At 36.1% G+C, this 20,816-nt stretch overlaps 1 protein-coding gene across 4 annotated transcripts in view; it reads left to right on the forward strand.

Moving 5' to 3' along the window:
* The window catches only part of UTRN (utrophin), a 380,224-nt gene that overhangs the window by 140,225 nt on the left and 219,183 nt on the right, over nt 1-20,816 (forward strand). For all 4 annotated transcript variants that reach the window (XM_027687304.1, XM_027687284.1, XM_027687314.1 and 1 more), the window contains 12 exons: nt 153-281; nt 428-598; nt 1,149-1,298; nt 2,408-2,545; nt 3,242-3,394; nt 8,417-8,608; nt 10,421-10,593; nt 14,560-14,710; nt 16,018-16,193; nt 17,076-17,211; nt 19,324-19,473; nt 20,687-20,771. In XM_027687304.1, coding sequence (XP_027543105.1) covers nt 153-281; nt 428-598; nt 1,149-1,298; nt 2,408-2,545; nt 3,242-3,394; nt 8,417-8,608; nt 10,421-10,593; nt 14,560-14,710; nt 16,018-16,193; nt 17,076-17,211; nt 19,324-19,473; nt 20,687-20,771 — 1,804 coding nt within the window. The remainder of the gene's footprint in view (nt 1-152; nt 282-427; nt 599-1,148; nt 1,299-2,407; nt 2,546-3,241; nt 3,395-8,416; nt 8,609-10,420; nt 10,594-14,559; nt 14,711-16,017; nt 16,194-17,075; nt 17,212-19,323; nt 19,474-20,686; nt 20,772-20,816) is intronic.

A 20,816-nucleotide genomic window follows, 5' to 3' on the forward strand; every position in this document is an offset into this window, starting at 1 on the left:
TAATATAGGTTTTGGCAGGGTTGTGGGATTTGTATTTTTTATAGGACATTTTGGAGGTTTTTTTGGAGGAGGTAAGGAGGAGGGATGGGGATCTTTTTTGTTAATTTTTTGAAGTTTCTCATATTGATACTTTTTTTTTCATCTTTTCCCAGAATCATCAGAACCAGCTGGAAATTTTTGATGGAAATGTTGCCCACATAAGTACTTGGTTGTATCAGGCTGAAGCCTTGCTGGATGAGATCGAGAAAAAGTCAGCTAGCAAAAAGGAGGAAACTGTGAAGGTAGGAAATGTTGCCATCAACTGTCAAAATGTTACCAATCAACTTCTAGATTCTAAATGATCTTGTCAGGTTTGCTTACTTTTTATTTTTAAATGTTTCTTTCCTTGCCTAGCCATAACCATTTTCATTTTTTTTTCACTTCTTAGCGCTTAACATCTGAATTAGATGATGTTAGTCTTCGAGTGGATAATGTACGTGATCAGGCTATCATCTTAATGAATGGTCGGGGGGTGTCATGCCATGAACTTGTTGAACCCAAACTGGCAGAACTGAACCGTAATTTTGAGAAGGTCTCTCAGCACATCAAAAGTGCCAAGGTGAGGATGAACGAGCCCCAGAACATGCTTGGGAATTCTATGCCAAAATGATGTCAACTAGGTGTAGTGGATAGATCATTATTTATTGAAACAGCACTTCATTGCTTTTGATTCTCTTCGAAGTGTAGATATTTGTATGTGAAAAATAGACTGATTTTTAAACCAACTGCTTTTTTCACCTTAGTAGCAGGTAATGACTTGAGTTGTATGGGAAAATTTACAAACAACTGTTCAGAAAAATGTATATGTTGCAGTACATATTTATGAGCTACAGAACAACACCATAAGCTAGTGCAACTGGAAGTTTTTCATTTATTTTGAGACCGAAATGCTCAGATTGAAGTTTGAATGTAGAAACTTGGTAATAACTACCAATGCTGTGTTCAAGCTAACTCTCAGAGTTAGATCAAACAACTCTTACAATTTTTATGTATGCTGATATCTGATGGTCCTGCAAACTGATCATGAAGAATTGTTTTAAATCATTAAGCTGTGTGTGACAGCTCAGACTAAATTTTCAGCTTGAACAAAGATTTATTTTGCTTTGCAGATGCTTCTTGGACAAGAACGACTTCCTGTTGTGTCAGAGCCCCACGAAGTTAAAGTGGCTTTTACAGACCTGGAAAAATTTGAGAGTGACATACAGAACGTGTTAAAAGTTGTGGAAAAGCATCTGGAATTGAGTGGGGAAGATGAAAAGGTTTGTGAGCAATAGATCAATTAAATAATTGACTAACTCCCTTTCTATTTTGTCCTCATATTACATTGCTGCAGACTTCACAGGGGAATTCTGATAATCTCCTTAAGATATGGGTAGAAAATGAAGGGAATTAGTTGGTTGTTGGAAACACTGCACAATTTTCCAATACTTCTCCTATAGCTGTTGCCTCTTGGCTGGTGTGCTGAGAGTAACCAGTCATACTCGAGTCTGTATTTTTGTCATGATTTTATATAATACAGGTAATTAACTCCGATTTTTGTTTATCTGTCTTCTATTCAAAGCAGCTCTTTATAAGGCATCATTCCCGTATAAGTAATGGGGTTCAAATTTAAACTGGTGTGATATATTGAATCACAGTGCATAGGCCATGTCAATGGATGCTTGTGAGATAAGGTGCAAGTAAGAGTCTTTTAATATGGCTCTATGTTAGAGGTCCAAATAAAAACTTGGAACCAAATGTATCGTCTGGATTCTTATCTAGACTCTGCTATTCACCCATATAAAACTGTCATACTCTTGTTAGCATCTTGTCCACTCTCACCTTGTTGCCTACAAAATCGGGTAAAGTCCTGTCAGGCCACTGTATCTGCCTTCCTTTTAAGCACTTCAGATATTATAAACTGATCTGGAAAGCTGAGTATAAGTCTATGAAAAATACTGTGTGTACCACAGAAAGCAAATTTTAAAAGACCTGTATAGAAGGACCTATTGTTATAGGACATAGGCTTCCCTTTGTGGTATTTTTATATTTGTTAAATGTTTGTTTTCTTGCTGTTCTGCTCTGAGCTTGCTTATTATTGTCAAGGAATGTATAGAATAGAAGAAGAGCTAAAGTCATAGCACCCTATTGATGTGGCTGCCTGCTGCTGGCTCATTAAGTATCCTGCAGTGCATCTCTTTATGAAGTTTATGGAATGAGCAAGCTGGATTTTAGGATTTCGTAGTTGTGGAAGAGAATCTCTGCTTGAATTTGTTTGGCTCCCATTTGGATAATAAAACAACAGTTTGCTAGCATTTCTGTTGATATCTGAGCAGTTAATGTTTCTACAGTTAATTTCCATGGGTAATAGAGATTTGTGTAATTTTAGCTGGATCAAGAAAGAGCTCAGATTGAAGAAGTCCTGCAGAGAGGAGGGCAGTTGCTACAGCAGCCTATGGAGGACCATAAGAGAGAGAAGATCCGCATACAGCTGTTGCTTCTGCAGAAAAAGTACAAGAGTGTGCAGGTACAGTTATGATAGTTACTATAGCTCATTTATGCAGTTTTCTCTTTGATATCCCACCTACAACCTGTTATCCATATTTTGCAACTTACAACTTTTTTAGCATGTAAAATTCTCTAGGGGAGAGTTAAACGTGCATACACACAATCTGACTCTCTAAATCTTTGCAATTCCAAAATATGAATTTTTTCATCTCTAAATTTGGCAGGAGTGGTTTGGATTTTTAAAGTCCTTTTCACAGCTTCGCAGAGGGCTGCCCTATATGCATTTACACAGATGGGTGCAGTGAATTGCATTTGCTTCGTTTGTCTTTGCTGGCCCTTGAACAGAAGTTTATCTCCACCACCAGGCTGTGTCTTCACAGTGACTACAATAGATACATGTAAAAAAACATATTCGTTTTTGTCTAGAACAAAGGGGATCCATATTCTTATACTCCCTTTAACTCACCTGTTTGGACTGTATTAGAATTGGTAAGATGAGATATAGTTCAAAGGCAGGATATGGCCCTCAGGCTGGCTTTGATTACGTCTGTGCAGATAAATAGAATATATCTATTAAAATAAATTACTACTATTGCATATTTTAGAATTTTCTTCTTCAAATGAATCCCTCAAGTATTTTTCAAGTAAGAAAGACCTGTTCTGTTCACTACTACTTTCTTTTTATATCGTATTTTCCTAATACACTGGATTGCAGGAGTACAGGTCACTTCAAAGGAAGCAGGTGGTGGAACTCTCTCCGGTGTTTTCACAGTATAAAAAGGAACATGATAATCTAATGAAGTGGCTGGATGAGGCTGAGGACCGTCTGTCAGGGCCACAGGGTGTGGAAGATGAACAAAAACTACAGGTAAAGGAGAGTTTTATTTCTAGAGCAAACAGTGAATGCTATGTGTGAGCTTTAGAGATTTATGTATTAGGGTTTAATGGCTCTTCTTTTGACACCTCTGTGGAAAGAAGGGTTTTCTAAATGACAGCATTCCTTTTTCATTAGGAAATTATCAGCATATATTGGTTTGGGATTTCTGCATAGTCGTCATAGGTCCAAAATACCCCATCCCTCAGGCCTAAATCTTGGAGCATGATCTGGGTGGTGGGCATGATTCAGGACAATGTCTCTTGCCTGTCTTGATCCATGGGAATTATATTTAACCCTTTTTGATACCCTGACTCAAAAAGCCTGATTCACTATTAGTTTGGTGCAGGTATGATAAAATCCTCGTTTGAGGCTTAAATTCAATGCCTCTGCATCCTGTGGTCAAGATATTTTAACTACTCTGATGCCTTTCACTGCCTTAAGTGCTTTGGGAGTGATAACTACCCTCATGTGATTGATATTACTATACACAATGAAAATTAATAAGACAGATAAAGTATTTCTGATAATGTGTGTGTGGGTCTTGACAAACAGCTTCATAACTGACTTATAGGATGTCTGATAAAACTTACTGCCCAGAAAGTTGTATGTCGTAATTGTTGAGGGTACAAATGCTTTTTTGTTTGTTTGTTTTGTTGTGGTTTTGTGGATTTTTTTTTTGTGGTTTTGAATTTTTTTTATTTCTCCTTTTCATCCTTCAAAACACTTTTATTGCATGGTAATTACATTAATATTTTAGGCAATAACAGTGAGGAACCTTGTGAATCAGTAAGTAATTTCTTAGATGAGCTTGGGGGCTGGGCAGTCTTTCAAGTACTTCTCAGTTTCTGCATATGAAGCTTCATAATTAACAGCTATCAATATTTTTGACTGCTCTGTAACTTTTTAACCTAGCACTAATTAATTTGAGTTAATTGGCAGGGGTAAAATGCTCTGATTCTGTTTGAAACTCACACCACAAAATCATAATGTGATCCTCCTCATTCAGAGCTATGATGCTATGTGGCTTCAGCTGCCTATGATAGATGGTCTGCTCTCCTTGATCACACAGGCTATTCGGTATCAGCTGTGAAAGTAAACCTTTTAAATCTGCTTCTCTTTAGAAAGACTGTTTCACATTATAAGCCTCCCATGTGGAGCTGGGCAGCAAAGATGGCCTCAGGGTCTATTTGACTGTCTGACATCTGACTGCTTTGTTGGGTCTCCAGCGGTGCCTACTGGTGATGTGAGCTTCTTGGAACCTGAGTAATGTCAGGGAATTTGTTTGAAGGAGGTGGGGATCCATGCACAATTAAAGTAAAATATGATACAGTTTTTCTGTTTGACCATCAGATACTTTGAGTGAATCAATTACTGAATTGAAATGGAAAAGGTGCACCTGGATAACTCTTTGCTAATGGGAGCAGTCCAGTTGTGCCACAGACTGGTCTCTCTTGTCACTGTCTGTCTTACTGCAGGTTGACTGATCTTCTCTAAGGGAGATCCTTTGACTCCTATAAAACTGTTTTCCTTAGGGATATACTGCAGCTAATCCCTGGTACTACTAGATCCATTCTTGGATTACTGAATCTGGTTGCTGAATGCAGAATATCATGTAGATTTGGATTACTATAGCAATTACAATAGACTTTTGATGGAGAAACATTATCCTTTTTCAGAATTAGTTAAATTGTGTAAAAATATCCTTTTTACTCTAGATGTGGCTTCTGGTCTGGCTGAGTCAGCTAGGCTTTCAGAGAGGGACCACAGCAGTTTTCAGTACTGCTGTGAAACTTGGAAACTGAAACTGCTGTTTTTGCTTTGTGTGCTTGTGTCTCTAATTTTCTGATATTTGAGGGGTAAGCCAGCCTGTAAAATAAGTGGCCTTATTTTACTTTTACGACTTGCTCTTTCACCTGCTCTACTAATTGATTTTGAGACCATAACATTGTTAGAGGGAGAAACGGTGTTCTTAAGTATCATCAGCAGTTTAGATAATCCAGAATTTTAGTGGAGGCACCAGACTTGAAAACTGCAGTGCTTGTTGCTCAGCTCAGCTCAGGACTGAGTAGCACTAAATGAATTTTTGACCCACAGGCATGCAGGTGGCTTAACACCTCACACTGATGTGAGGAAGGTGCAGTGAGCAGAGAAATGAGAATCTAGTGTTTGAAATGAACAAACAGGGAAGGAAAGGAAGTTTTTAGCTGCCAAGCTGGGGAGTAACTCCAATTAATGTTTTATGTAATACATTATTCATTATGTTTTTGTAAACGAGTGTGTAGGAGAGGACTTATTTATGGTGCTTTGAAGGTTGTATCTATATATTGATTTGCTGGAAGTGGCTGGATCATAAGTATTCCTCATCATGTATGCTTCTTGGGATTATGGAGTTAAGTGGCTCTGAAATATTGGTAACCCTTCTGCATAGCAGGTACTTTTAAGTAACCCTTGTTTTGCCACAAATCCGTTAGAAAGAAAAACCTGCATTAGAAGTTTGTATCTCCTTGAGGTCCTTCTTTTCTCCTTGCTTTAGTATTTATTTAAATTGCTCTATTCTTGGCTCAGAATGAGGGAAAGGAAAAATTAAACTTTTAATTGCAGAGGTTTACTAAAGTTCCTGAGAGATTTTTCCAGGTTTTAGGAAGTTGTTTTGAAGTGAAAATGATAATTTAGCAGGTGGCAAGTGAATATGCTGTTGCAGGCACAGTGCAGCTTTTTCTATAAAATGAAACGCAGACACCATCTTAGAGGCTCTTCAAGTATTATTCCTGTAATAAAGAAAACATATTTGTTTGCCTAATGTACTTTTTATAGGATTACTTAAATATGAACCATATTTGCTTATATATACTTATAGCTGGGTTACTTAAATATGAACCATTGTTTGCTGATTGCATTAATTAGCACAAAAGAACTAATGAAATAGACATGAGAATTGAGCTTTGGAAAATCTTTTACTAGAAACCTGGCTCTGAAATACTTTGGGTGTGAAAAGGGGCAAGAAATGGTTAAAAAGTGTTTCTATTCAAAAGAATATTCCATTAATTTTCTATTTGCAAAGACTATAAATAATATGAGGTCTGAAATTTGGCTGGCTAAACACATTTGATTAAAATGTTTATGTAGTTAAAGGTGCAAGGAGGTAAATTCTTTAATTTTATTTCAATTTCTTGGGCAGTATTTTCCAAAATCCACTTGCAAGCAAGTCAGAAAATCTCCTTGAATTGAATCTTTGGTACATTTTGTTTCAAAATATTTTTAAGCGTAAAAGGGGAAAGCGGAAAAAAATCAGAAACCAAATTTTGAATTCCAGGTTAAACTGGATGCTAAGTATAGGAGGAAACAAATTTTTCTTTTACCTCTGAATTAAAATTATTTTTAGCAGTTCTTATTGAGAGGCCTTATTTATAAATGTTCACTAGTAACCCCATGTTCCCTTTCTTTCTGCAGTAGTATTTAAAGAGAGATCAAACTTAAATTTCAGTGGTGACAGAACACATTTATTAAGTATAAAAGGACTATTAAGTCATTCAGTCAGTTTTCCTCCTAAATAACCTTTGATTAACTCTTTTATTTGTGCATGCTTAAGAAAAGCTGAGGGAGGACTGAAGCACCGCTCTTATAAAGACAGTGAGAGGGATTGTTCAACCTGGAGAAGAGAAGGCTCTGGGGAGTTCCTTATGGAAGCCTCCCAGTACCTAAAGGGAGACATGCAGGAAAGATCGAGAGGGACCTTTAAAGGAGCATGTAGTGATAAGACAAGGGAGAATGAATTCAAACTCAAAGACAGTAGGTTTAGATTAGATTTTTAGGAAGAAATTCTTTACTGTTCGGGGTGGTGAGGCACTGGAACAGGCTGCCCAGAGAAGTTGGGGAAGTCCCATCCCTGGAATCATTGCAGGCCAGGTTGGATGGGGCTCTGAGCAATTTGAGTGACTTAATGAAATGCTCAGAAACATGTGGAGGAGGAAGATACAGACAGGTGTTTGCAAACAACTTTGTTAGTGGGGCTTAATATCTTATTGTTTGGCAGCTGTGCTAGGGATTTTCATGTGTTCACCCAAACCAGACAAATTGCAAAGTGAAATTCACTGACTGGAATTTCTGTGAACATAAATTTATTCTTCACTCTCTTAAGTGTATTCTCAGCTGTTAGTAAATCGCACAGTCCAATGCTTCTGTTTTACTTGACTCTAATTCACCAAGTACAGGATGGTGATTTAGAAATTGGTTGAATTGTTCAATATTTGGAGATGGGTTTACTTTTTAGTCTGCTTCACCTGCCTCTGCTGATTTTGCCAGGCGTGGCAGAGTTTAGCTTCTTGCAGCAGGCTTCCTAATGCTTCTGATGCAGGCCATCATTTGTGAGCCAAGGAAAAGCTGTATTAAATTACTGTTCTTACTCTCTTATCTGCTAACATGATACTTGGCTAGATAGCCTAGTCTTGCAGCCAGAGCAGGAGGCAATTGCCAAGCTCTTGAGGAGTTAGTGTTTCTTATTCTTGCAAAAAGCATATTGGGGTACTGGTGGCACACTAATTTATTTAAAGAATGGTTGGGAAATGTGGTTGGGAATGGTTATTGAAAAGAATATGGAGAGGAAAAAAGTAAATTGGTAACTTTTTTGGGAGTCCTTGATGATAATGGAAGCAGACAGTGGGTTATAATCACAACTAGATACAGGCTCAATCAAGAAGTGTAATTTCTGGAAATGGTAAGGATCAAGGTGAGAGAAACAGCAGTGCCCTTACCATTCCCCAGAATTTTAACCAAGAATTATACAGGATCATTGTGAAGCATGATATCTACTGTTTTCTAACTTTTTATGTAAATGTAGAAACTGTCTTCTGCAGGACTTGGAGCTTTCTGAATTTACGTAACCTTTCTAGAAAGGCCTTTGTTTTGTCTTTTAGTGTAGAAAGGTACTTATTCTGAATATAGTTTACTGACTTAGGATTTTTTTCATAAAATTGCTTGTGGTTTGAAATCTAAAAGGTACTTTCATGTTTTCAGGCAATCCCTGTCCAGCAGAGGTTAAAAGGCCAACTTGCCACAGGGGTTAGGACCTTACCTTTTTCAGCTGAGTACTTGGTTGAAATCAACAAAGTTTTGCTGGCCATGGCTGATGTTGAACTTCTGCTGAATGCACCAGAGCTAAATACTGGCATCTATGAGGATTTTTCATCTCAGGAAGATGCGCTGAAGGTACTGCATGCCTAAGCATTATATTCAGAGTGGAGAAGAGAACAGCAGAAGAAAGACCCTCACCTTAGCAATTGTATAGCTGTATTTCTGTTCTTGCTCCATATATATATGGGATCAAAATACACTGAAAATTAAAAAACAACAGTTCTGTTTACAAATTTTTTTTCTATGCGTAATTTGGATACAAAGTGCAGCATCATGAAAGGTGGGTGGGAGGTTGAGGGAGCAAGGTTTAACTTGTTGGAGACACTTGTGTTTTGCATCACATAGTCTACATAACATGTATAGAAATGCTAAAGCCACTCTCCTTAACATTCCCGCTTGATCTCCTTAATACAGCTGCTGGTTTTATGTTGTGTGAAAACAATTACTCACATAGGAGGAGGGAGAAAGGGAAATTCTTCACTTTTTATGAAGCTGTATATGAGGCCACAAGATGAGGCCTGTTTTAATTAGCAAAGCATCAATATGCATTCAGTTTTAAACTCCCACTTCTTATTGTTAGCCAGTGGATTTACCTGTGTGATGAATGATGAGGAAGTAGTTAAGGATTTGGCCTTTTTCAAAAGGGGATGAAGAAAGTATGTTTGAAAATACTGAATCCTGCTGTCAAGTGTGAGTAAAGTATGTAGAGGTCTGAGTCCCAGTTAATTCTGAGCACACAAAAGAGCGCGATACAGAAATTACTCCAGGAAACATCCAATGGAGTTGGGAATTACACATGGTGTGGTGCAGTGTAGATGTTCCTCTCTGGATTGGGAATCATAGCAGGGTCCGTGTTTGAGGTAGTCAGGCTTTACCTCTCACCAAGAGCCAGATAAGATGTTTCTGCAGCTGTTTTACAGGTCCCTTAAAAGCTTTTCAGAATTTCAGTGTGCTTTTCTGACCCATTTTTCTTTCTGCTGTGTACATGCTTCCATTTTTCATGTTTTGTTTTTTTATGTAGTTTGCATAAGCTTTGACAAAGTGGGCAGCCTTTCTGTTTAGTTGATGATATTATCATGTCCCTGTTTACTCTGCTTCTGTACTCCCTTGAGTACAACTAGGAGTGTTTATTTTAAGATGGGTTTTAAATACTGTGTTTTGGTGCAGGTGTCTCATCTGATTTTGAAGTTTAGGTATATTCTAAGGATGTTTTCAGAAGAAGCAAATAGCAGAGCATAGGACTTTTAGAAGCGTTATTCTTTTAAATTCAAAAAGATAACTAAATTTCACTGTGTGCAGGGACTGTTTGTCCTCTGAATACCAAGGCAGTCTTACAACAGCATCTGGTTTAAAGGAATTTTCACGTCATAGTTCAATGATATTTAAGATTGGTTACCTTATCTTTATCATTTATATCCAAAACCTTTGTACTTTTGCAGTTCTGTGCAAATGGGAGGCCACATGAAGCATCATAAAAAATATTTTGTGGTCCCTTTTTTTACATAAGGAAGGAGTATGTACAGTGTCTTCATGATATGGGCAGATTTGTTTAATAATGAAGATACTGCTGTTTTGAGAAATATGGTGTGCCCCTTGCCCCTTTACCTTAAGGACAAATTTAATATATAAAATATTTCATCCTCTTTGTAAAAACCTGAGAAGGACACATGTTTAAAAAGGTGTGATGAACTATTCAGTTCAGTTGCTAAAATAGATTTAAACTGTAAACTGCTGATACAGCTGGTCATAGTCTTATTGTAGATGCTGATTTTTGGAACAGCATTTTGAAGAGATTGCTTTTTGGTGCATGTGTGCTTTTTGGGTTTTTTTTATATTTCCTGCTGGTGTTGACTTTACTAATGCTTTGTTTCATTACTGTGCTTCCAGAACATAAAAGATATTTTGGATAAACTTGGGGATCAAATTGCAGTCATACATGAGAAGCAGCCTGATGTTATATTAGAAGCATCTGGACCTGAGGCAATACAAATAGGAGATGCACTAACTCAGTTGAATGCAGAATGGGACAGAATTAATAGAATGTACAATGATCGTAAGTGGTAAGTCAAGGGTGATTGGTCTCTGCGACCACGTGGTAAATATTTTATGTACATGTTTATATAAGTATTTTTCAAATCTACCTTACTGATGAAGATGAGTTTGGGAGTAATCAGCTTTAATATTTAGCACTGCAAAGTAAGTTCCAAAATTATTGAATGTTGAAACTGTTAACATGCAAATTGTAGTTTGAAGATGATTGTTTCTACTTTATAAAATAGAATGTTTTGTTTATAAAACATAAAATTTTATTTTGTAAAGGTATCACAAAGCAAAGTTCTAGAAGAATAGAGTTGAGTAGGACATTTTATAACAAAGAATTTAAGGCTGATTTTTGAAGGAGGGAAAGAGTTAAAAAGAATGGGGTCTTCAAAACACAGCACCTATGGTAGTTGTCAATACTATTTGTTGTAAGTAACTAAAGATGAGAAATGACAAGATCAGAAAATTTTGTGATTGAGAAAACGAGAATACTGAAACCAGTGCTTAAGAAATATGTATTTCTTATTTCCTTTCCACAAATTTCTCCCCACTCCTTACAGAAGATACTCTAAACCAAAAATATCTTATCTGAATCTAATTTAAAATACTGTATCCTAATTTTAAGTGTTTAAAACCAAACTCAATACTATGTAGTCAAACTTGGTAAAGTGTGTTAGATGAGTATTTTAAGTTGGAATTTGTGAAACTATATGTTCAGGAAGTTACCACTAAGCTGAAGGTACTCACACTGCAAACAGCAGTAGACACTAAGATTGCTGCTGTGCAAAAAGCCATCTTAATGACTGTAAATTATTCTATGAAATTTAAAATTAAATGCGGAGGCTCATACTCTAGTTAATTTGCTTTTACAGTATTGGCTTTTCGATGATAATGTAAGGTAATGGATGATGCAGAAGTTCTGCAGAGCATAAAGTTATCCCTAGCCATGTTCACTGACTTTGTATCACGAGAAATCTGATACCAAACACGTGATAGTGTATTTTGAAGAGATGTTTTTAGGAAGAGTGTGTATTACATAAGCTGATGTTTTCAACTCTTTCTCAAAGCACTGATGTATGTGTAGGAATATAAAAATCAGTTGGTGGCATTGTCTAAGTAGAGGCTTGCAGAAATTCTGGACCACTGGATCAGTGAAGGATCAGGATTTCTGATAACTCAGCAGGCAATGTTATTTCACTGTGAGTTTTTTTAACTAGAAATCATTGATGCCAGCTAGGTACCACTTTCTGTGCTCTCTCTAGGAGCTCGTGGTCACCTGCTGTATTTGTAGACAACTGCTCCAGAATCTGGTGCCCGTTCATATGCCTGCAGCTGTTTTATTGCCCTCATAGATATAGTACGCACTAAGCTTTAGTTATGCCTGTTTTTCCACCTGTAACTTACTTGAAAAGCTTTAACTAATATTTTAATTTTGTAAGTATGAGTACAGTTTCATTTACTACTCAGATTTGGTTTGATTAAGTAGCCAGGGTTAACCAGAAACCTAGTCTTTTCATTGAAAAAGTTAAGTTTAATGTTTATGAATAGCTGGCAAAATGCAACAGATTACCTCCTCAGTTACTTCACTGAGTACACATTAATCTTGAACTTCATGAAGTTTGTGAAGCTCTGCATCTTAATGAGAATATTATGGGGCTTGATTTTTCACACCAAAAGGGACCACTGTACTAGCAGTTTAGAGAAATGATACACAGCTTTCTGAATGTATAAAATGCTGAAGTATGTACTTTGATTATTAGTCTCAATATTAAAATGCTGTATTTTGGCATTAGTATTTTTATACCCTTTCTGTTATGAACTTTTAGCCAAATTTAATCTTGCTTTTCCTAGTGTTGTCCTAGGTAAAAGCTAGATGACTATCTCCTTAATCATCTTTGCCTTTTTTCTATTTCTGGAGTGGATGGAGATTTTGACATTAGGAGAAATGGCATCTGAACGCTGTGGCAAAAGATTTAGTTTTCAGAGATAGTAAAGATTTTGTGATTGAGTGCCAGCTAAGTAGATAAACCTTTGATAAAGACTCTGATGTAGCCAAGCACAAGTTGAATTAAACTGTACTTAGCTAAGCTTTTAAGTAGTCAGCTAAATCCAGTTGACCACAGTTTGACTTGAACATATGTATAGAGTAAAATGTGTGTGTGTTTTGTGTGTATGTATGGACTTAATGCTTTGTTGAGCTTCTTGTAACAGTGCTGTTTTGCCAGTTCTGCTCCTTCTGCTGGGGGTTTCCCCCCACTGCTAGAAGTGTTGGTGTCTTGAGAATGAATTGTGGTTTGGAAGCAGTGGATTCCTCCTGTGGAAGAGGCAGCGAATAGCCAAGTCTTGGTGCAATAGTCATAGGACTTGGTACTTCTATCTTTCAGCAAGACAGTCTCTAAGGAAACAGCAGCATGTGCATCTGGCTCAAAACTGGAGTAAAACTTTGTCTCATTGCTCAAAATACTGATGGAACTGTAGTCTTACAACAAAAATGGAAGAAGTTAAAGCTTTGTATCTCTGTGTTCTCCTCTGACGTTTTAAAATTTTGGATTCTGAAAAAATCAAGTGGTCAAAACTCCCTCAAAAACATTAATTGTTTAAGAAAGTAATAGAACATTCTTTTAATCTGTTTTAAGTGCATAGAATATATCTTCTCATTAAATGTGGAATGAGATACTATCATGAGATTATATTTCAGTCTAACTGAACATATTCCTGAGAAATAAAAGGAGATTGAGATTTGGGGTCAGTCTACAGGTTGGTCTAGGATGTTGAATGAAGATATGTGCAGGAAACTGAAATGGTAGAACTGGGAGATAAGGGTAGAAAAATTTAAGTAGAGATTTTTAAGACTTCTTTATTGAAATTCGCCAATATGAATAATAATAATAATAACAAAGCCCGGTATGTATCAAGAAATATGGATGTCTTGTAAAAATGAGATATAATTTTGATGAAAATAATTGCCATAGGAACTCTGAGATTGTTGAATTTAATTAGTGAAAAAAAATACATGCAATGTTAGCTCTTTAAACTTTGGTTTTAGATATCTTTGATGTTATGCTGCTAATTTCAGATTGTATCTGCATATATGCAATAACCCTGGAGTCTCTACTGTTGCAATTATTTAAGCCAAAAATAATGGGCTGCAAATGAGATTGTTCCTCTGTTACATTAGAGGGTCCTGTGAATAACAGGAAACCTGGCCTCCTCTGTCTTTAAAAATGACTGTTTTTATTGGTTTGGAGTAGTTAACAATCAACAAATAGAAAGCAAGCCACTCTATTCCTTTCTGGCATGGTTTTCTTGTTTAGCATTCGTGCTCTGATTTTGTTAGCTTGTTAACATAAGAGAACTCTCATTTTGTTAAAAACCAACCTTCTGACTGTGATAATTCCACTTGCTCCACGCTACAAAATGTTGCCCTTCAAGTTAAGCTACACATTAATTTGAGGCTGCAAAGTTGATGACAATGAAATCCCTGTTAAATTATTGTGTGATTAAAATGTATAAGACCTACTTATGCATGCCCACTGGTATGGTTTTATATAATCAAAATCACCTTCACTTAATAAATTCTGGGCACCAGCACCCCATAGCTTATGAAGGAGAAAAAAAAATCTGAGCAATTAATCATATTTCATGTTTCTCACTGTCTGATATCTGACACGTTTCATGATAAAGAAAAAAAGGGTTCTGCAGACCAATTTGATGTAGCTAATCAATCTATATTTTTTAAGTAATTGAAACAAGAGTTTGCTTAGGACCGCCCTTTTATCCTTCATCTGGAAGTTAACAACAGTCTCTGCTGTTGGCTTTCACCAGCTGCTACTACGCCAGGAAGCCTTCAGTACTAAGACTTGGTTAACCAGGCTGTATGCTAGCCTTTCTGTTCTGCAGGGCAAGTTTCTACTCACTGGAGTGAGATTCTTAGCCTTTTCTCTAAAGTGGCTTGGATAACTTTTCAATCCTTTGTTTTCAATCAGTTGCTTTGATAGAGCGATTGAGGCATGGAGGCAGTTCCACTGTGATCTCAATGATCTCTCCCACTGGATAACAGAAGCTGAAGCGTTACTAGCCGATGCCCGTGGTCCGGATGGCAGCCTGGAGCTGCAGACAGCTGGGCTGCATCAGCAGGTATGTGTGATTTGTGAGTAAAGCGAGCAAGCTGGGAAAAGTCTAGACTTTTGTCTATAATTGTAGTTTTCTATATAGACATATGTATTAGCAGTGAGGCTGTGCAATTACACTTTTTAAAGTGATAACTCTTAAAATTTCTATTTCAGTTGCAGTTTAAAATTATTCTTGGGGAACAGTTCAACTCCTTATACTATGGGGTTTTATGATCACTCTTAGTATGGATAGGTTTGAGATAATTTAATAATTCAAATGTTGGCATAATTTATGTCAGTTTATAAATTTTGTAACAGCTTTGAAAATATGTCAATCAGTTAAAAAGTCCAGTATGTTATTTCACTTACTTTCATCTTATGATTAAAAAATGGATCCAAATGATGGTCAATTATAACTTACCTAACTTTAAAATAAACAAATGACTTTGTTTATACAAGGCAGTATTTTCCAGTCTAGAAAGGGAGTCTTGTCTTATGTTATATTTTTCAGACTTTAGTTCTGGAATTTAGTTCTCTGATGTCTTTTTAGTTATTTTATTTCCTTTTAAATAAGGAGAAGAAAGCATAACTTTAAGGATCAGATTTTTTTTTTTTCTTTTGAGAATAGTAGTTATCCAGGTGTCAGGTGTGTGTTGCAAGAAAAGTAAGTTCTGTCTAAACCACAGCTTGTGTTTTATCCTTGTTGCTGCTTGAAGTTTCCTTCTGGGGCATTTCCCTTCTCTTTCTTGAATCATCTTATTCCTAATCAAGTTGCAAAGAAATTTTTGCTAACAAGGTAAAATTTTTGTAATGGTTAGGGATATTTGAAGGTTTAATCCTGACATCTTTTGACTTCCTTTAGCTTAATGCATTTTCTGTGTTGTTCAGGACTGTGACAGCACAGCCATAATTATCCTAGCTAAAATACTCTGAAGTTAAAGAAAAAGTTAGGGATATAGATTATGAAAAGAACTGGTAAAAAATGTCATACCATCTGTTAATACTACTAGGAAGTGTTGTACATTGAGAAAAGGAATCAAACATGAGTGTAGATTTTTAACACTGGTGATTTAAATGAATTCATGTGATTCGAAGTAGTATTTGGTGGCCTATTCTGTGTCACTGTCTTTTTATGACACTCATAAAATTGAACTAGATTCAACAACAGAACATTAATAACTTAACAGCATCCAATTCTAAGTAAGATGGCTTTAAGTGCCTGTTTTAGTAAAATAATATGCACCCAGGATTCGTCTTGCATATCATGAGCCACAGATCAAAGTGACTTTAGGTCAGTAATAAAATTTTGTGTGGCTTTTATGTTTCTGACAGGAACTTGAAGAGGGAGTCAGCAGCCATCAGGCCAGTGTTTCAGCGTTGAACAGAACTGGGGAAGGGATCATACAGAAACTGTCTGCTACAGATGGGAGTTTCCTACAGGATAAGCTGGCAGGATTGAATAGACGCTGGAAAGCAATCACCACAGAGGTCATGGATAGACAACAGAGGTAATAAGTTAATCAAAAATTTGGGTGTCTCTCCAAATGCATTAAGGAGAGACTCATTTAGAAGACACTGGGAGAGATAGTGCATCCTATTGCACGCTATCGTTAATCTGAATTTTCCTGACGTTCTGAGCTCTGTGTTTTGAACCACCTTCTAGAACAAATTTCTTGTACATGGACCTGCAGTTAACTCCTTAGTGAATCTGTGTTTAATACAATCCACAAAATGACAACCACAAAACTTTTCTTACAGTTTTGTTTTAAAAATAATCTCATTATAAAGCCAGACTTTTTACAAAAAATTGCTCAGCTACTTTCTCTATCTGAATCTGAACTGTACGTTACCTTGATTTCTGTTTTAGCATTGACAGAGATAGACTAATTGAAACTTGTATTGTTCTTGAATTTCCACAATTCTATATAGTAAGATCTTTATGTAATTACATATAGTAATTTTATAATGTAATAAGATCTTTCTTAATTATTTAGTTTCAGATGTTTCATTAAAGCTTTAGTGATTTAGTGAAAGTATTAGATATGTCCCTAAAACCTCCTAGGAAAAAATTCAGTGACCCTATAGTGGTTTACAGTGATTAGGCCTGAAGGTGTTGCCATTACTATTACTTATGTTTGATGTCTTCTGCAGTCTTTTAGAAGTCTATTTTGTTAATTTGGAACTGAAATTTGTCTGTTTCTAAGGTAGTATTATTAATTTGTAAATATCTTTCATTTTAATGATGATGGAATCTTTTGGCAGTAAAAATGAATCCTTTAAAATGCTCCAAGCACTGACAAACACTTGACTGTGGCATCAGAAGTCATGTAGGACTGACATGCTGTATTCACTGTAGAAATGCATGTGGGCTTTTTGTTTTGCTTTTTAAGGCTAAAAGGAGAGAATCAGCAGCTGATAGAGTACAGAAAGAAGCTTGATGAGCTGCGTGGCTGGTTGGAAAATGTAGAAAATGCTCTGGACACAAGATTTACATTCGACCATGGAGAAAACTTGCAAGAATTGAAGGCAAGATTGATTAGTGTGTATATGTGTATACACCCGTATGTCGTGTGCAAAGCATCAGGACATCGCTTTTGGGGAGGGGAATTTTCACATTGTAAATAGCCAAAGAAATATGGTTCTGTGAGACAGTTTTATGAGATTACTTACACAGGCAAGATACCTCTCGAAAGGAAGTTGGGTTAAGTTGGTAACTGTGTTATCTAGCCAGAAGATGATGTCCGTGTATGAGAAAATGAGAAATAGATACTCTACTGATAAAATTTAGCAAGTAGAGTTTCATTGGAGATGATGTCTCCATCTCAACTTTTTATAATTGTTAAAAATTGGAGCAAAAAACTGATAACCTTAAATGGTAAGTAAGCACCATTGTCCCATTTACTGAGCAGTTTTAATGCTTTTTTGCATGTGTAAGATTTTATTTAACCTGCTTTTTAAACTGTAAGGGGTTTGGCCTTTTCAAATAAGTTGTGTGCATATGTATGTATTTTTCCTGTTTATTTTCTGTCTGGCTTTGACAGCAAAACATCTTTGATTTGTAGGATGTGTGAAAGAGAACGTTTCTGATATTCTAGAAGAACGGGAGGAGTACCCAGTTCAACTAACCTGCTTGCTCATTTTTTAAAAATCAGTCATTTATCAAAAGGCAACAAAACAACCAACACAAAACCCAAGCAACCTCTGTTAGATCAAATCTAGGTGGGAAGGCTTGACAAGTGTGTTGAATGATGTAAAGTAGTTGCAGTTGTTTGCCTAAACAAATTGACTGATGTCAGTTGAGTGTTTGCCATCTGCCTATCATCGAAGTGTATTTTTTCTTACATTCTACCTTAATATAAATGCCTGAAGCGAAGGGTAGAACTGGAATAAAGGGGGAAAGAGCAGAGTTTCCTAGGGAAACACTGGTAGAGCACGTTATTAAGTACCAATTTGGCCCTGTGTAAGCAAGAGTGTTTTCAATTTTGGTTATGTATATGAATGAAATAGGTTTGCAACAGAACAGGTGCTGAGCAAGGTTGCTGGTCTTGTTTTGTCTAGTCAAATAAAGAACAATAAGAAGGGGTATGATGATGAGAATAACAAAATGTAGGGAAGATAAGCTATTATTAAAGGATGATATTAGGGAAATGGGAATAACTGATGTTAACTGATCAGTCGGGAATAAATACAGTTTGGGAATGAGAAGATTTCTAAGTAGAGCTTCTGAAGCAGCGTCCAACTAAAAAGGTTGTAATATGTTTTAAGAAAATAATCCTTTTAAGGTATACCCTTGAAAATTTAGGGAAGACACTGCTTTGTATAGTGCTTATTGTAGAAGAGTACTCTTTTCAGTGATTTCCCATCAGGGCTTGTGTTCCTGTCACTTTGTGGCCACCTCCATAGTAATTGTAACAAGTTAGTTCAAATATTGGGGTGTAAAAATATGATGTGTACTTGCTATTGTAATTTTTTTATTCTAGTGTTTCAAACCCAAAATTTGATACATACTCCACAGTTCTTCTGATCTGTGGGCAAATGATAGTATAGTTGATTTAAAGTCAGTGGGAATACAGGCATAAGCTTTTTGGTTTTTTTGCAGGTTCTGACCTGCACTTCATGTTAAAAGACAAAGAAAGCTGTGGATGGTTGATCAAAATGACCTTTTAAGGTTATGTTTAGTTTTTAAATACCTTTAGAGTATACTTCAAGAGTCAAGTACCTTGTAGTGATCTACCCTGTACTTGTAAAAAGCGTGTTAGATGTAGCTCTCTAGTTTTTAATTTTTTTTTTTAAATGAATGCAACCAACAAGTTTGAATGACAATGTGTTGCCTTTTGGATACTAGTGGTATGTCCAGAGCTCATCCAACGGAAGCATCTCTTGAGATGAGAATTAGTGTGCTTGATGTGAGGCTGTACGTTGTGAAGGTTTTGTAAGTTTTTTCCAGTAGCAATAAATGTTGGTATTTGAATAGATGTTTTAATAATTTCTAGATTGAGCATAGAACTCAAAATAGCTTTTCTCTTACATGTTTCCAGGAAAACGTCTAAATATTGGAGTTAAAAGGAAGCTTCCCCCTTCCTTTACTTAAATGTGTATGCATTTTACTTCAGTCTAAAACTCTTCTATCTCTTTTAGGTCTTAAGTGAAGAGATGGAAGTACAGGGTGACAAACTGGAATGGCTGAACAGAACTGAACCTGATGTACTTTTGGATAAAAATGTTGATCTTCAGGAAAAAGACAAACTTTCCAGTTGCTTGCAGTCCCTCAATGTGAGGTGGAACAAGGTGTGCATTTCTTGAGCACAGGGTACCTGAAATTGAAAGGAGAGTGGTATATTTGGAATGATTATTTACCTTTTCATGTGTCTGTAGCATGTACATAAAATGACTTGGAAGCCATGCAAACATGAGCAGGAAATATACCCCAAAAAATTTCTACATGAAAACACTGATGGGTATTTTTTTCATCAGATTGAGTTATTTTAGTTAGCTTAGGGTTTTTTGTTGATTTTTTTTTTTGTATTGGTTTTCTTTTAAAAGATTAATCAAAAGTTTTACCATCTGGATCAAAAATATTTTGCTTATTTGAGTCAAACAGTAGTGTATTAACTTGAAATTGAGAGTTACAATAAATTTTTTTGCTGTATAGGAAAATGGAATGCTTGCAGCAGTTAAGAGGAAAACAAATTAAGCTGTAGTAAAGCTTAGTGAAAAAATCTTATCAAGTGTGTCTGGGATTCTTCTTAAGTATAACTACTGTAAATTAGAAACTCCTGTGTTCATCTCGTTGGCAAGTATGTGACAAAAAACTCACTGGTTAGGGTAAAACAAGATTTTTTTTCAAGCAGAGTATGGAGATCCCAATGCAAAAGAATAGGATTATTTGAGATTATTTTATGGATTGTGGAGGTAAGAATTTATTGGGGAAAGGGGCTTTCTGATAGGTCAGGGAAACAAAATGTGTTTTTTTACCAACTCAACCATGAAAATGGGGATTCCCCAACTGCTTTGTGTATTACATTTCCCTCACTGCCTTTTAAAAATGTTTAAAAAGCAATTAGTCACATTTGTCTTCACTACAATGCAGTTTAGTTGTAACATTTTTTCCTTTTTAAATTAATTCCCTATTTCTCTACTTTCATGTGACTGACTATAAATCATGCTTTGTATATCTTTTCTTCAAAGTCTGTTCAAATAATGAGTCATAGTTTTGGTGCTTAGGCAGTAAAAAACATGTAAACAACCTTTCTACAACATTTCATTTATTTATTTTCAATATTTAGGTATGACACTGGGATGTAGTGAAAAAAACACGTTAGTACCTCTTGGCATTTTTATTTTTTTTTTAAAGAATACCTTCAAATGTAGTTGAAATATATCTGAGGCATGCCATTCTAACAGGCATGGTGTAGAATAGTTTGTTTTTCAATAAGAGATTATACTTTTGCTGTTAATATAGGTTGTGTTACTGGTTTTGTTTCTCTCTGCTGGGCTGTAGGTGTTCAGAGAAGTGCCTGACAGAGTGAGAGAACTAGAGGCATTTGTTGGGCAGTCTCGTCTTGTTACACAGACAAAACCTTCTGGTGAGTGATCAGTCCTTCTGCTCTGCTTAATTATATTGAGTTTAA

This window comes from Neopelma chrysocephalum, unplaced genomic scaffold (genome assembly GCF_003984885.1).
Source record: "Neopelma chrysocephalum unplaced genomic scaffold, ASM398488v2 Primary Assembly neopelma1_23, whole genome shotgun sequence".
Taxonomy (NCBI): domain Eukaryota; kingdom Metazoa; phylum Chordata; class Aves; order Passeriformes; family Pipridae; genus Neopelma; species Neopelma chrysocephalum.